This window comes from Nannospalax galili, unplaced genomic scaffold, assembly GCF_000622305.1.
Source record: "Nannospalax galili isolate Female #2095 unplaced genomic scaffold, S.galili_v1.0 scaffold113, whole genome shotgun sequence".
Lineage (NCBI taxonomy): Eukaryota > Metazoa > Chordata > Mammalia > Rodentia > Spalacidae > Nannospalax > Nannospalax galili.
This window is the reverse complement of record NW_008335444.1, coordinates 5,892,650-5,906,705: the sequence shown is the minus strand read 5'-3', so window position 1 is coordinate 5,906,705 and position 14,056 is coordinate 5,892,650. Positions and strand designations below refer to the sequence as shown.

Genomic DNA, 14,056 nt, shown 5'->3' with positions numbered 1-14,056 from the left:
TTTATTTATTTATTTATTTATTTATTTATTTATTGGTCTTTTTGAGACAGGGTCTCCCTGTGCTCCAGCTGTCCTGGAACTCACTATGTAGACCAGGGTGGCCTTGAACTCACAGAGATACGCCTGCCTCTGCCTCCCCAAGTGCTGGGATTAAAGGCGTGCACCACCATGCCTGGGTAAGCATTTTTTATAAAAATAAAAGAGATAAAAAAATAAAGAGAAAAATAAGAGAAAAAAAAATAAGAGATGGCCTGGTGAGCCATCTCTCTAGCCACCATCTAATCTTTTTATATGATTATGGCTAATTTGATTTTTAAATATATATACTTCAAATCTTATATTTTATATATTTCAAATCATATATTTATATATATATATTTATCAGAAATATTCACAAACTGGGCACGTTGATATTCACCTATATCCTTAGCTATTCAGAAGGCTGAGGCAGGGAAGACCACTAGAGCATAGGAATTTTAGACCAGTCTGGAGAGAGAAAACTCAAAACAACTTTGAGGTAGGATGATGACCTAATATGTGCAAAGCTCTGGGTTTGCTCCACCATATCCCAAAGGAGAGAGGAGAAGATGGAGGGAGGATTCACAACTTTTATGTCCATATGCTCCTGTTTACAGGAGTTATATGCTTAGCAGGTTGTAGATAAGGACCCCCCCTGCCCCCCCCCCCCAAAAAAAAAGGAATTTGTCTTATTTCTTGTTTGTTTTTCTTTTCAAGCTTCTAAAACAGCAAATGATAATTAGATACTTGCTGCATGTATGAGTTGTAACTGTTTGGGCAGCCAACAGCAGAGTCACTTATATTCCTTTGCCAAGGATGTGCCTTTTATTAATAAAAAGGAAAAGAAACAATTGTTGCTTCCTTGGTTTTTGTTTGTTTGTTTTGTTTTAAAGTATTTCATGGCGTCCTTACACTCTTGATCCTCTTGCTGTTCTTTCCAAGTGCTGGGATTACTGGCATGTGCCACCACATTCAGCTCACAACTGTTGTGAGCTGTTTATTACTTCATGGTCAGAGGACTGTGAATGATTTTTGGCAGGTTCTTACTTGGTTTACTCAAAGGGCCACATGCTTACATTTGTTATATTCTAATCCTCAATAAAGAGTTACATAAGGATTGAAAGATTGCCTGATCTGTTCGCACACAAAAGAAGATGGCTTATTTCCCAATGATCTTCTTTACCTCTCTCTGATCAGTTTGAGTAAACCTGACAAGGAGAAAGGCTTGGTTTCTACGAGGGTCGATTTAGCCAGTTCTAAGATACCAGGGGAGACTTTTCATTTGGGGAAAATAAAGTCTTTCTTCTGGAAAGCTGCTTTCCTTGGACTGGTAGTATTTTCAATCCTGAAAGGCCTTGATGTGGATGTTTCTCTTCCATTAGGTGTCACAACCTCCTGGCACAACATCCTTTTCCTTGCCCGATGACTGGGACAACAGAACCTCCTACTTACACTCTCCTTTCTCTACTGGACGGAGTTGTATCCCCCTCCATGGTTTGTATTTTATTATTACTATTATTCCTAGATAGTAGTAGGCCACCTTGCACTAGGTTTTGTATAAGTGTGCACCACCATGCATGACCTTCCTTATAAATAACCACTCCAAGTTTCTGCCTAAAGCTTCAATTTGAATCTTTTCTCTTTTTAATTTTTTATGTGTATGAGTGGTTTGCCTGAATGTATGTAAGTGCACCCATGCATGCCATTCCTGTGGAGGTCAAAAGAGGGCACTGGGTCCCCTGAAACTGGAGTTGCGGACAGTTGTTAGCTGCGGTGTTGGGATTCAAACCTAGGTCTTCTGCAAGAGCAGCCAGTGCTCTTAACCACTGATGCACCTTTCCAACCCTCATTTGGAACATTAATCCTTAATCAGTGTGTCTAGTCCTGTGGTCGTAGCTCCTTGTTCTACTCAGATTGTTCATATCCTAGGCCAGCAGTTTATTTCTTGACAATAAAATCTATCAAGGTAGAAGACCCTATCTCTTGTATTAACCAATGTGCAAGGAATGAATTCTGATTGAGTAGCTACTTTGTAACCAAAAGTCTTAGGAAATCTCCTTTAGCCTCTTGCGCATTGTGGTTTAGGAACATTAAGTAAACCTAATTTAAAATGACTTCAATTAGCCTGGCATGGTAGCCCACACCTTTAATCCCAGCACTTGGGAGGCAGAGGCAGGCAGATCTCTGAGTTCCAGGCCAGCTGGGGCTACATACAGGGAGACTCTGTCTCAAAAAAGACCAAAAAAAAAAAAGTGCAATTAAAGCAGAAGAGGGAAGTGGTATGTCCTGTGGTTCCCGTAGGCTTTAATGTGCATGTGTAAAACACTCTGTTACTTGATTTTAACAGGTATGAGTCCAGAAGTGAATGAATTGTTGATGGAAGCCCAGTTGCTCCAGGTATCCCTTCCTGAAATTCAGGAACTTTATCAGACTTTACTTGCAAAACCAAGCCCCACTCAGCAAATTGACCGAAGCTCACCAGTTAGATCCAGTAGTGAGAAGGTGAGTGAGAAGCTGCTGGGAAGCAAAGCCTCAGCGGTGTGCTTTTCAGTGTCATCCTACCTAATGGTTTGGCGAAAGAGATGGTTGTATCTTTGATCCACAGAAGCATGCACAAACTGTGCCTCATGACTCCATTTCTCAAGGCTATCTGCAAGAAGATAGACAGTAGACATCATCTGCAGCAGTTTGGGCTTCACAGCCTAGATTTGAGTCCTGTTTCGAGTCTGAATTTTTCCTTTTTAGGAAACTGTTCTTACAGCCCATGTGATAATAGTAAGAAGTAGGATTATTTTTGCTCTGTAGAAGAAATACTATAAAAATAAAAATACAACTATAGCTGGGAGGGCCTTTTGTTAGTAAAGATTTTAAAATTGAAAGATACTCCTAGAGTCCACGTTAAACAAATGCTATTCATTAATCCTCCAAACCAGTAAGATAAGACAGTTGACATGAAAGATGATGTGATTATCTTAAATACTATGGGATATTGTATAATGTCTTGATTTCCCACCCCCCCTTTATGTGTCTGTGGGGGGGAGGTACATGTGCACGTGTATGTATATGCACATGAATACACATGTATGTGGAGGCCCAAGGTTGATGTCTGGAATACTTCTTGATTGCTTTCCACCTTATTCACTGAGACAGGATCTCTCAGTTGGACCCAGAACTGGCAGATAGGCTATTCTCAATAGCCAGCTTGCTTCAGGAATTCCACGTCTCTGCCTTCCAAGGTTGTAATCACAGGCAAGCCACCACACCCACTTAGCAGTTACATGGGTTTGGGGGAGACAGTTTTAACCAGTGAACCATCTCCCCAACCCCTATAATGTCCTATTTATTAGCATAGTTAAGAATGCTGCTGCTTCCTTCTAGGGCTGTCACATATAAAGCCCCAGAGAATGTAGTCAGGATAAAAACCTGCTAGGAAGACTGTGACCATTTAATGACCTCCTGAAGGTTGATCAAACATTTAGATACCAAATAATAAAGCACCATTGCTGACTGTGATCAATTCATGACCTTACTCCTGTAAATGGTACAATATTTGTCCTTGAGGAAGGAACGCATTGACTTGAATCCTTAAAAGCCTATAGGTCACCGGGCATGGTGGCACACACCTTTAATCCCAGCACTCAGGAGGCAGAGGCAGGCGAATCTCTGTGAGTTCAAGGCCAGCCTGGTCTACATAGTGACTCCAGGACAGCTGGGGCTACAGAGAGACCCTGTCTCAAAAAGACCAAAAAAAAAAAAAAAAAAGAACGAAAGAAAAAGGAAAAGCCTATGGGTCAAGAAAGAAACAAACACTTAGAAACTTTTTAAGGATTTGGTGAAAAGAAGGCTCTATGGGTATAGTCTTTCATCTCCTGGTACTAGTTGACTACTTTGAAGGTAAATTATATCTTTAATACTTTTTCCAGTGTTTCTTCAGTATCATTAACATTGAGTAGGTGGGAAGTTAAACTGATTGTCCTTGGATGAGGAGTCGGGAGATGGTGGTGGTGGTTAGGATAGGATAGTCTGTTTGCAGTAGTATACTGAGGGATCTTCTAGTTTCTCATTCACGTATTTTCTTGAACTGCATCAGTTTTAGTAATGGGTAAACTGAAGACTAACGTTGAATTTGTCATCTTCCAATCAGAATGACTGCCTTCGAGGAAAGCGAGATGGAATCAACAGTCTTGAGAGAAAACTGAAGAGACGCCTGGAAAGAGAAGGCCTTTCCAATGAGCGGTGGGATCGAGTTAAAAAAATGCGGACCCCTCAAAAGAAGAAAATCAAACTGAGCCACCCCAAGGACATGAACAATTTTAAATTAGAAAGAGAGCGTAGCTATGACTTAGTCCGTAATGCCGAAACTCACTCCCTGCCCTCAGACACATCCTATTCTGAACAGGAGGACTCTGAGGATGAAGATGCCATCTGTCCAGCTGTGAGCTGCCTGCAGCCAGAAGGAGATGAGGTCAGTGAGGTTTGGGCCATAGAGGACGTGCTTTCCCTTAACTCAGAAACCCTGTAAGCTAGACCTCATCTCGCTGGGTCTTTCTCTTCTGCTTATCTGCTTTGAGCTGATCTGAATGGATTGCTCAGTTCTTCCCCTACTGATATCTCTGCTTTTAACCATCGTTCCTGGGTCTCCTCCCTTTTCTTGAAGAAACTCGTTCTTCCCTTTTTTCCTTCTCTTGCTCCTCCAGCTTTCACCGTCCCGGCGCTCAGAAGGTGGGAGGGATGCTGATGAAATACCCTTTTGCTTACTATCACAGGGCAGCACTGTCTTACCCCAAAGCAGGCACAACTTGAAGAATGACTTTGACTCAGTTGCTTTGGCTGGTGGGACAGCTACACTCATGTGGCTTAGCTGTTGTGCCAGAGGTCCCAATGGTGGGACAGTGGCCATTAGTGGCAAATGGCCTGAATATCTTGAGGCTGGCCTGCCCGATTTTGAATGGCATTTTTTCCTCTGAACACCCCATCTCCCTGCTCTTTGTAACCAGGTGGACTGGGTCCAGTGTGATGGCAGCTGCAATCAGTGGTTTCATCAGGTCTGTGTTGGTGTCTCTCCAGAGATGGCAGAGAAAGAAGACTACATCTGTGTGCGCTGTACTGGAAAGGACACACCAAGCCGAAAGTAAAAACAAAACAAACACCCCCACTTCATGTAATTCAGGACTCCAACAAAGAAGATTTCCTCAAATCTCAGCAAAACTACAGGGCTGGTATCAAGCCAGCCTGTACACGGTGCTATTTCTATTCCTTACGGGATCATTTTTCCAGAACTCTTTGAAAAAAAGAAAAAAACAACTAAAAAAATTTTTGACACTTTTTGTATTTTTTTCCTTAAGAGCTGTTTGTGGTTGTTCAAGTTTAAAATGCTGACTGTTTTTTGCAGGGGTCTCTACTGACTTTGAAGGTATTGGAGTTTGCACCTTTTCATGTATGGCATTAACATTGTACTTCTGTCTGGGATATACCGACTTAAGAGTCCAACTCAGTTTCAGGACCCAGAGGGGGCACCAGAAATTCCAGTAAACCCTCACTGAGCAATCTTTCTTGTTTACTCTGTTACCATACTGGGGAGTTTTAAGTTTTTCACTTTGGGTTTTTTGTTTTTCTTTCTCACCTACTTTTCTTTTTATTTTCTGGTAAGCTACGTTTATTTATCTGAGCAATAACTTCTATGTTGGTGTCAGTGGCTGGAATTAAAACAAAACAAAAAACTTCTGAACAGCGTATTGGTGCTTTAGCAATGGTTAATGTACAGAACGCAAATGTCTAGTTTCTAGTGTCACTGATGAACTAGTGATGTAGAAAAGAGACTGCGCTGTAAGTAATTGCCACAGCTGTATTTTGGCTTTCTCCTTGCCCTTTCCTCCCCCCCCCCTTTTTTTTTTTTGGTAGATTGTATGAAATGTTGCAGTTTATATTGTGGAATAATAAATCCTTGGTCCTATTATAACGTCAGACTACAGCTTCTTCTACCCCTCCACCTCATGGGCTTACAGAACCAGAAGGGGTTGCTTATTTTGCTTCTCCCACGCAGGCTGCAGTAGAAGTGTGTTAGCCTGCAGACACAAGGAGATTTCCTCTTTTGTAGCCTGTTCTTTTAGGTGGGCCTATACATACTTCAGGCCCCATTAATAAAGAACCACTCAGTCTTCAATGACTAGAATGTGACTTTTAAGCCATGCTCTTTTGAATAAGCTCTCAGATTGTTGGAGTGTTCCTTAAATCACTCCAGTCTCCATCCAAATCAATCCTCCTTGTGGAAACAATACCGTGATTGTATTTGAATTGACAAGGAAATCTGTTTGAGGGTTATGATGTTGGTTTCATCCTCATAGAGTGTCAGTTCTATTGTATGGGTTGAGGGAAAACCTGGGAACACCCAGCCCTGCATTTCTGGGATTCCTTTCCTGACTCTGTAGAATTTTGTCCATCCTCATAATTGTAGACAGCCCATAGCTGTTTCCTGTTCCTCTGTTCTGCAGAGGGGACGACATCCTGGTGAACACAACAGGCTCTGCTTACTTTGCATAATTTGTTGCAAATATTTGTTTTCTTCACATTCAATAGCCATAAACTTGAAGGTGGGTAGAACTAGTGGATCTTTAATAAAACATCAAAACACAGTTTGTGATGTAGCAGAGATTTAAATGTACTATCCCCCTTTATGCAATTCAGATAATTAAATCTCTTTAAGAATAACTCCTAGTGGTTTGCAGTTTTCCTGCAGTTGCTGTGATATCTCTTGTCTGGGGGTTCTGGGGCCAACAGAAAATAGTGATTGATTTCCAGTGTACCATCAAGAGTAGTAGTGTTTTGGCCTTTTCAGTAATCTAGATTCTTAACTTGATCACCCAGCAGCAGAACAGGATGCCCACTGTTCTAGTCTTCACCTTCTATTGAGAATGTTGTTTTGTTATTCTTGGTGTTTTGAGACAGGGACTTACTCTCTAACCCAAGCTAGTCTCAAACTTGAAGCAGTCCTCCTTCCACAACTTCCTCCAGCCCTATTTGTTTTTTGAAATAGGCTGGCCTCTAACTTGCTATGTAGCCATGAATTTCTGATCTTCTTGCCTCTACCTCTTAAATGCTGGAGTTACAGGTGTGTACTTCCACACCTGGTATATGGTACTGGGAATGACGTTGTACATAGTAGGCAAGCTACATCTCTATTCCCTCATTAGCTTTACATGCATAGACCATTCACAACCCTTGATAACTATTCAGGAACCTCGGCAAGGTAGAATCTCTACTGGCAGGAGGTCAGTGTATATCTGAACTATCCCTTCCCCAAGTGGGAACCATGATCTCTATGTGTGTTAACTTAAAGTTGTTGGTTGCCCAAAATTATGCCGCTAGCAAATGACAAAGCTCAGGATTTTTTCTTGTAGTTCTCCAAGTGTATTCATCATCCTACCTTGTATATTGTCAAATACTGATGTGATGGATAAATCCAGCATCTAGCTTGTGCCTTCTGTACACCTGATTACAAACTTATTATTGTCAGAAAACAAAATATTTTGTTTCTGTATGTGTTAACTTTGAAGCTGACCTTAGAGAAACTTGAATCTATGGAGAAAGAAACTGAAACTGCAACCAACACAAGGTTCCATCTTGGTAGTTTTGTAGTCCCAGGGCTTGGAGAAGGGGGCGGGGCGTAGAGCCTGAGCAGTGAGGAAAGGCTGCATGAAGTGTTCTACCCCATTTCAGTGACTGTTGTTTGTTTCTTTTACTTCTAGATAAAGCTCTGAAAGGTTTCTTATACGGGGTAAAAGGTTTGTTTGTATTAAACCACTAGCTGGAGATTTTGTTATAGAACTAGCTGTAAAGAAGGTTGACATGGGACTGGTTAGATGGCTCAGTTGGTGAGGTGCCCGAGTTCAGATCCCCAGCATCCATATAAAATTCAGACATGGCACATCTGTAACCCTAGCATTTCCAGGGGATGAGGGGGAGGGGTGCAAGACAGGTAGACTCATGGAGCTCATTAGCAAAGGACCTTTGGTGTCCATGTGTACCTGCACACACACAGGCACATGAGGTTGACTTATTTACATTTTCATTGCAGCATCATGGAGGTGGGACTCATTTTTCTACGAGGGCAAACCTAACATGGAAGTGCCATTGTGGTGGTGGATACTTACACAAGCCTGTTTCCTGCTTCATACTGTCCTGCAGGCCTTGATAAAATGAGACAGGTTGGGAACGTAGTTCAGTTGGCAGAGTACTTGCCTATTGTGCATGAAGCCCTGTATTTGATCTCTAGCACTACTTTAAAAAAAAAAAAAAAAAGGTGTGGTCTTGTATACCTGTAACCCCAGCACTTGAGAGCCTAAGACAAGACCAGCCTGAGCTACATAGCAAGATCTTATCTAAAAAACAAAACCTGAAAAGTAAAGGAAAATGAGGCATTAAGATCTTCTGGTTTGGGCTAATTGTTGTCTTAGTGATTAAGAGCAAGTATAGGTTTCTGTCAAGTAGCACACAAAGGCCCATAACTTGATTTCCAGAGAAATCTCACACCCTCTTTCTGGCTATCTCACAAACACACACAATTAAAAATACTAAAAAATGGGCTGGAGAGATGGCTCTTATTAAGAGCACTGACTGCTTTTGCAGAGGACCCGGATTCAATTCCCAGCACCCACGTGGCAGCTACGAACCACCCTTAACTCCAGTTCCAGGGGAATCTGAAGCCCTCTTCTGGCCTCCGAGTCATTGCATGACACAGGTGCACTCACAAACATGCAGGCAATACATTCATACACATAAAATAAAAATAACAATAACAGTACTAAAATCAAATCTTAAGAAAGATCTTCCAGTTGGTAGAAGTGGCAAATACCTACCTAGTTGGTCATTTTGCCCACCATTAAAAACATAAATTGCCAGGCGTGGTAGTGCACGCCTTTAATCCCAGCGTTTGGGAGGCAGAGACAGGCAGATCTTTGTGAGTTCGAGGCCAGCCTGGTCTACATAGTGAGTTCCAGGACAGCTGGGGCTATAAGGATACCCTGTCTCAAAAAAGACCCCCCTGCCAAAAAAAAAAACCATAAACTGATTCCTAATGACTTATTGATACACCCATAGATTAATGCACCTCTCAGCTCTCACCAGAGAAGTTTCCTTATGCAGCAATGGTAATTAACATAGAGACCCACAACTGGACAGAGAACAAGAGGCTGCAGAGCGCTAATTCCTGAATAGGTCACTTATATCAAACCTCTGATTCCCAAGGCTCAGGGACCATTGAAAAAGAGGGTACAGAAAGATTTATATAAGAGCCAGAGGTGGTGGATGACCTCAAAGAAACGAGTTTTCCGGACAGCTGTGCAGTTATGAACTCGCAGCAGTGGTGGCAGCATGCACAGGTCCCATCCAGCAAGCTCAAACCAGACTAAACTCCAGCCTATATACTTGGGGAAGTGGGTAAGAAACCCTAATGCTACCTAAGGAATGGCTACTGGGAAGGGGAGAGTCAATCTCTTTAGCATGAGATACCAAGAAGTAGGTTAACCAGGCTCCAGTAGATGTACCCTGTGCTGGATAGCTTTAGTGTCAATTTGACACACCTGGTTGAGGAAACCTCAATTGGGGAATGGCCTCCATTGGACTGGCCTGTGGCCATGTCTGTGAGGCATTTTCTTGATTGTTGAGTGATGTGGGAGGGCCCAGCCCAGTGTGGGTGGTGCCACCCCTGGGCAGATGGGCCTGTGTTGCATAAGAAAGCAGGTAGAGCAGGGGCCAGGGAGCAAGCCAGTAAGTGGCGTTCCTCCATGGCTTGTGCTCCAGCTTCTGCCTCCAGGTTCCCGCCATGAGTTCCTACCTTGGGCTCCCTGATGAACTGTGATCTGGGAGATGTAAGCCAAATAAACCCTTTCCTCCCCAAGTTGGTATTGGTCTGAGTATTTTGTCACAGCAATGAAGAAACAAACTAGAACATACCCACACTGAAGGACATTTGGGAACACAAATTAGACTATATATTATATATATATATATTTTTTTATATATGTATAATATAAAATATATAATAGAGTGCATTAAATTAAGTGGGGCCAGTAAGGGGAGGTGTGGATTGGGAGAGGATCTTAATACCATCAAATTATATTGTATGAAAATTGTAAAAATTAAAAAGAAATTTTTTTAAAGCAATGTAAGCTGGTATGATGGCATGTGTTTTTAATCCCAGCATTCAGGGTGCTGAGGCAGGGGGATTGCAAATTTGAGGACTTCCTGATAAGACAATAAATGAAGACAATAAAACATGGCTATTAGTGTGTGATGAGCTACACTTGAACAATATATGTTCCCCTGGAAGGGGCCAAAGCTTGGCTTCTCTCAACTTATAACTGTACTCTGAAGGCCTTTTTGTGGGGTCACTTCTCTCTTTCCACTCTTATAAGGGTTCCAGGGATTGAACTCGAGTCACCAAACTTGTGTGGCAAGCACCCTTTCCCCACTAAGCCATCTTGCCATCTCTGAAGGCTTTTTCTAGTGGATTTCCCCATCATTTTTTGTTTTTTCCACTTGTAATCCTGATGGGTATATGACAGCCCTTTGAGACCTGCTTATGGCTCAGAAAGAGCATTGACAGTTATTTAATGCCCATGAGGGCTTTTCTGGGCATTAACTCCTGTTGCTTAGTATGCTTTCCATGTAACAGACTGAATAGATTACTATATACCTGTAACTAGAGGTTGATTTGGATATCAAGTATTTTAGAACCCAGAGATGGTCATTCAGTAACAAACATACATATGCTAGTGTGTGCTATATTTTCAACCTATATTTAAATGTTTTTGTTCTTGAGTTGGGGATGAAGCTCTGTTAGAGTGCTTGCCTAGCATGACTGAGGCCCTGGGTTTGATTTCCAGAAATGCCAAAAGAAATTTTTTTCTCTTGCCACAATGCTGCAGAAATGCTGAATATGATGAGATGCTACTTACTGAGAAGAACTGAGGGAAGCAATGGAGACCCACAGTCAGCCTGTATTGGAATCCATGAGGAGGTGCTCGTCAACAGGGACCAAAGCACCGGAGTAATGGCTTCCTTGGTGGCCCTGTCCTCAGTCCTTTGCATGTGTCTCCTTCAAGTTCTCAACTTTGTCTGGAAATGCTACTGAAAAGCTCTGTAAACAAAAATTGTATAAATTAATACTGTTACAGATCCATTTTTAAGCATAACTTGTAATATTTCACTCTGCAAAATTATGTAAACAAAATTTCATGCTTAAATATTACATAAGAATGCATCTGCACATTTCATCAGCATAAATAGGATGTTTCAAACCATCCAGCAACAGAGAAGATAATCTTGTACCCTGTTTGGGTTCTGAGTTAAAGGCAGAGGACTGTGATCTGGTGACTTTGGGTATGTTTTTAATTTTTAGGATGACCTGCTGCCTTGCAATAGAGCAATGGAATGGTGAGGTTGCTTGATCTGTTTCAGGTGAGTGGAGGCCATAGAACTGTTTTTGTTCTTTTGATAGAAAAAAATTACAAACTTGCCTTAAATTTTTTGTCTTTCTGAAGAAACATTATTTGTTCTATTTAAGGTAGACAACCAGTTTGTTTAGTTCCTGGCAGACTTCCTTGCTAGAGCAGTGTCAAGCACTGCCTCCTGCTCCCCTGCCAGTGTTTTTCCACTCTCCTCTTTGGTCTGAATATACACAAAAGAAAGCTCCCAGGGCTGGAGACACGGTTCAGTGGTTAAGAGCACTGGCTACTCTTGCAGAGTATCTGGGTTTGAATCCCAGCACCCACATGGCAGCTAACAACTGTCTGTAACTCTAGCTCCAGGGAATCTGACATCCTCTTCTGACCTCTGTGGGCATTGCACACTGGTGCACTTACATGCCGGCAGTACACTCTTACACATAAAAATAATAATAAAACAAGCCCCCTTTGCATATGATTGGGGCTGCTGGTCTGACAGTGAAAAAGTCATTTATAAGGAGAAATTGGCATTTAATTTCAACCTACATCATAACCATGTATAGCAATTAAACTAAAATTAGTAGGCAAAGAACATGCACAGGTTCTACAGGGGAAATTAGAGATGGAATCTAGGATAGCCCCAGGTGGTCACAAGTTGGTTTACTGTTTGAAAGTCACTTAATCTAGCTTTTGAGGGCATTCTAAGAACTCAGACAATGCTGTTAAAGATGAGATGTGGGGCTGGAGAGCACTTAGCGGTTAAGAACACTTACTGCTCTTCCAGAGGATCCAAGTTTGGTTCTCAGCATCCACATCAGGTGGATCACACAGCTCCAGGGGATCAAATGCCTTCTGAATTTGGTAAGCACCAGGCATGTTTGTGGTATACATACATGCAAGCAAACATGCATACATATAAAATTAATACTAATAAAGATGTAATGTGACCTCTGAAGCTTCCCTGAGCCATCTGCTAGTTGTAGCACAATTGGAAGTGTGCCAGTGGGCATTAACATTTTAAGAAAACACATTTTGCCTTTTGTCAGTTCCTTGTCCAAGACTTCTACAGACTCCAGGGATCATTGTCTATGAGGCTGGTGAGCTTGTTTCATTTTATCTCTGAATAGAGTAGGTAGTATGACCTAGTGTTCAACCTCTAATCACTAACCGTCAATTGTTTGTGTGTGGCCCTGGTTGTGAAATGCTTTTCATAGATAAAGTCTAGTAGCTGTGTTTAGTTTCGAATTAGCCATCCTCTGAGAAAAGAACCTCATTGATCAGCTTCCTTTGCCCCACCAAGCCTGAGAACACAGTACCATGATGTATACCATGCCTACCAAATAGTAAGTAGTTTCCAGGCACTAACTCCTGGTTGTGGTCATGTCTTAGAAGACTGGCAGAGGTCATGGCAGCTGAAGCCCCAGCTTGTTTTGTTGCTCCATTTCATCCACTAAACTCCCTCCCCAGCCAAGGAATGTCTTCAAGGAATAAATGTAAACAAGTAGGACTTGTATTGAATCAGGGGAAGTAGTATCCAGAAGGATACCTGCCAAGGTGGGTTTGAAGAGGGAATAAGGCATTGTGTCTGGCAAGCTCTGCTCAGCATGTTCATGTTCCAGATTGATTCAGCACCTGTTCTCTGAGCCGCTAGGTCTAAGGCAGCACTAACTGCCATTCCAGTTTTGTCCAGCAGATAGCACCATTCGGTTTCCCTAGTGCTTTGAATCCTCTTGTCCTGGAATTTAGGTTCATCCTGTTTAAGTTGGCAAAAAGGAAGGAAACAAATTGGTGAGTTTAAACAATCTTCAATAAAAGTATCAGGGATTTTAGGGCTCCAGGATTTTTTAGAGAGAAAGTTTGTGCATTGTTATGTTAGTTACTTGCTTTGTTGCTGCAACAAAATACCTGACAGAAGCAACTTAAGGAAGGGTTTATTTTGGCTCACAGTTTGAGAACATAGTGGTAGCAGTGGCAGGAGGCAGCTGGTCACATTACATCTGCCCTCAAGAAACAGATGAGTGGTAGTGCTCAGTTCTTTTTTATTTGGTTTAGCAGTTAGGGTGAGCCTTCTCACCTCAGTCTAGGGGATCCCTCGTGGATATGGCCAAAAACTTGTCTCCTAGTGATTCTACATCCTGTCAAGTTGACAATATAAACCACAGTTGCATTCCTCAAATTCCACCTTTGAATGGGTTTATTGATCCCAGGGAAAACAGTGGAGAGAGATCCTCTTGATAACGGCAGTACAATTTTGGTGGGTAACTGGCTGAGCTGTGATAACAAGAAACCTCACTGTTCTGTTCCCCAGAACCATCTTCACTTGAGGATTGAGAACAGTCCATACAGAAGATCCAGAATTGCTAGGTCCTAGGAAAACCAGTAGGTGATCACTTTCTCTTGCTAGCCAAGATGTGGTCAGAGGACAACTTAGGGGAGTTGGTTTTCTTCCTTCCATCTGGTGGTTCCAGGGATTAAGCTCAGGTTTTATGGCATAGCAGCAAGTGTCTTTACCCACTGAGCCACTTTGCTGGCTGGCCCTCAGAGGTTTTTTTTTTTTGGTTTTTTTTAGATGGGGGCTACCTGTAGCCCCAGCC

General features: G+C 42.1%; 1 protein-coding gene across 1 annotated transcript in view; it reads left to right on the top strand.

Annotated features, from left to right (window-relative positions):
- Kdm5b (lysine demethylase 5B) overlaps positions 1 to 6,724 on the top strand; it is a 99,264-nt gene extending 92,540 nt beyond the window's left edge. Inside the window, exons 24-27 of the mRNA XM_008830330.3 lie at positions 1,401 to 1,512; positions 2,366 to 2,520; positions 4,163 to 4,483; positions 5,016 to 6,724. Of these exons, the coding sequence (XP_008828552.1) occupies positions 1,401 to 1,512; positions 2,366 to 2,520; positions 4,163 to 4,483; positions 5,016 to 5,153 (726 nt within the window). The 3' untranslated portion in view covers positions 5,154 to 6,724. The remainder of the gene's footprint in view (positions 1 to 1,400; positions 1,513 to 2,365; positions 2,521 to 4,162; positions 4,484 to 5,015) is intronic.
- The last annotated feature ends 7,332 nt before the right edge of the window (positions 6,725 to 14,056 follow it).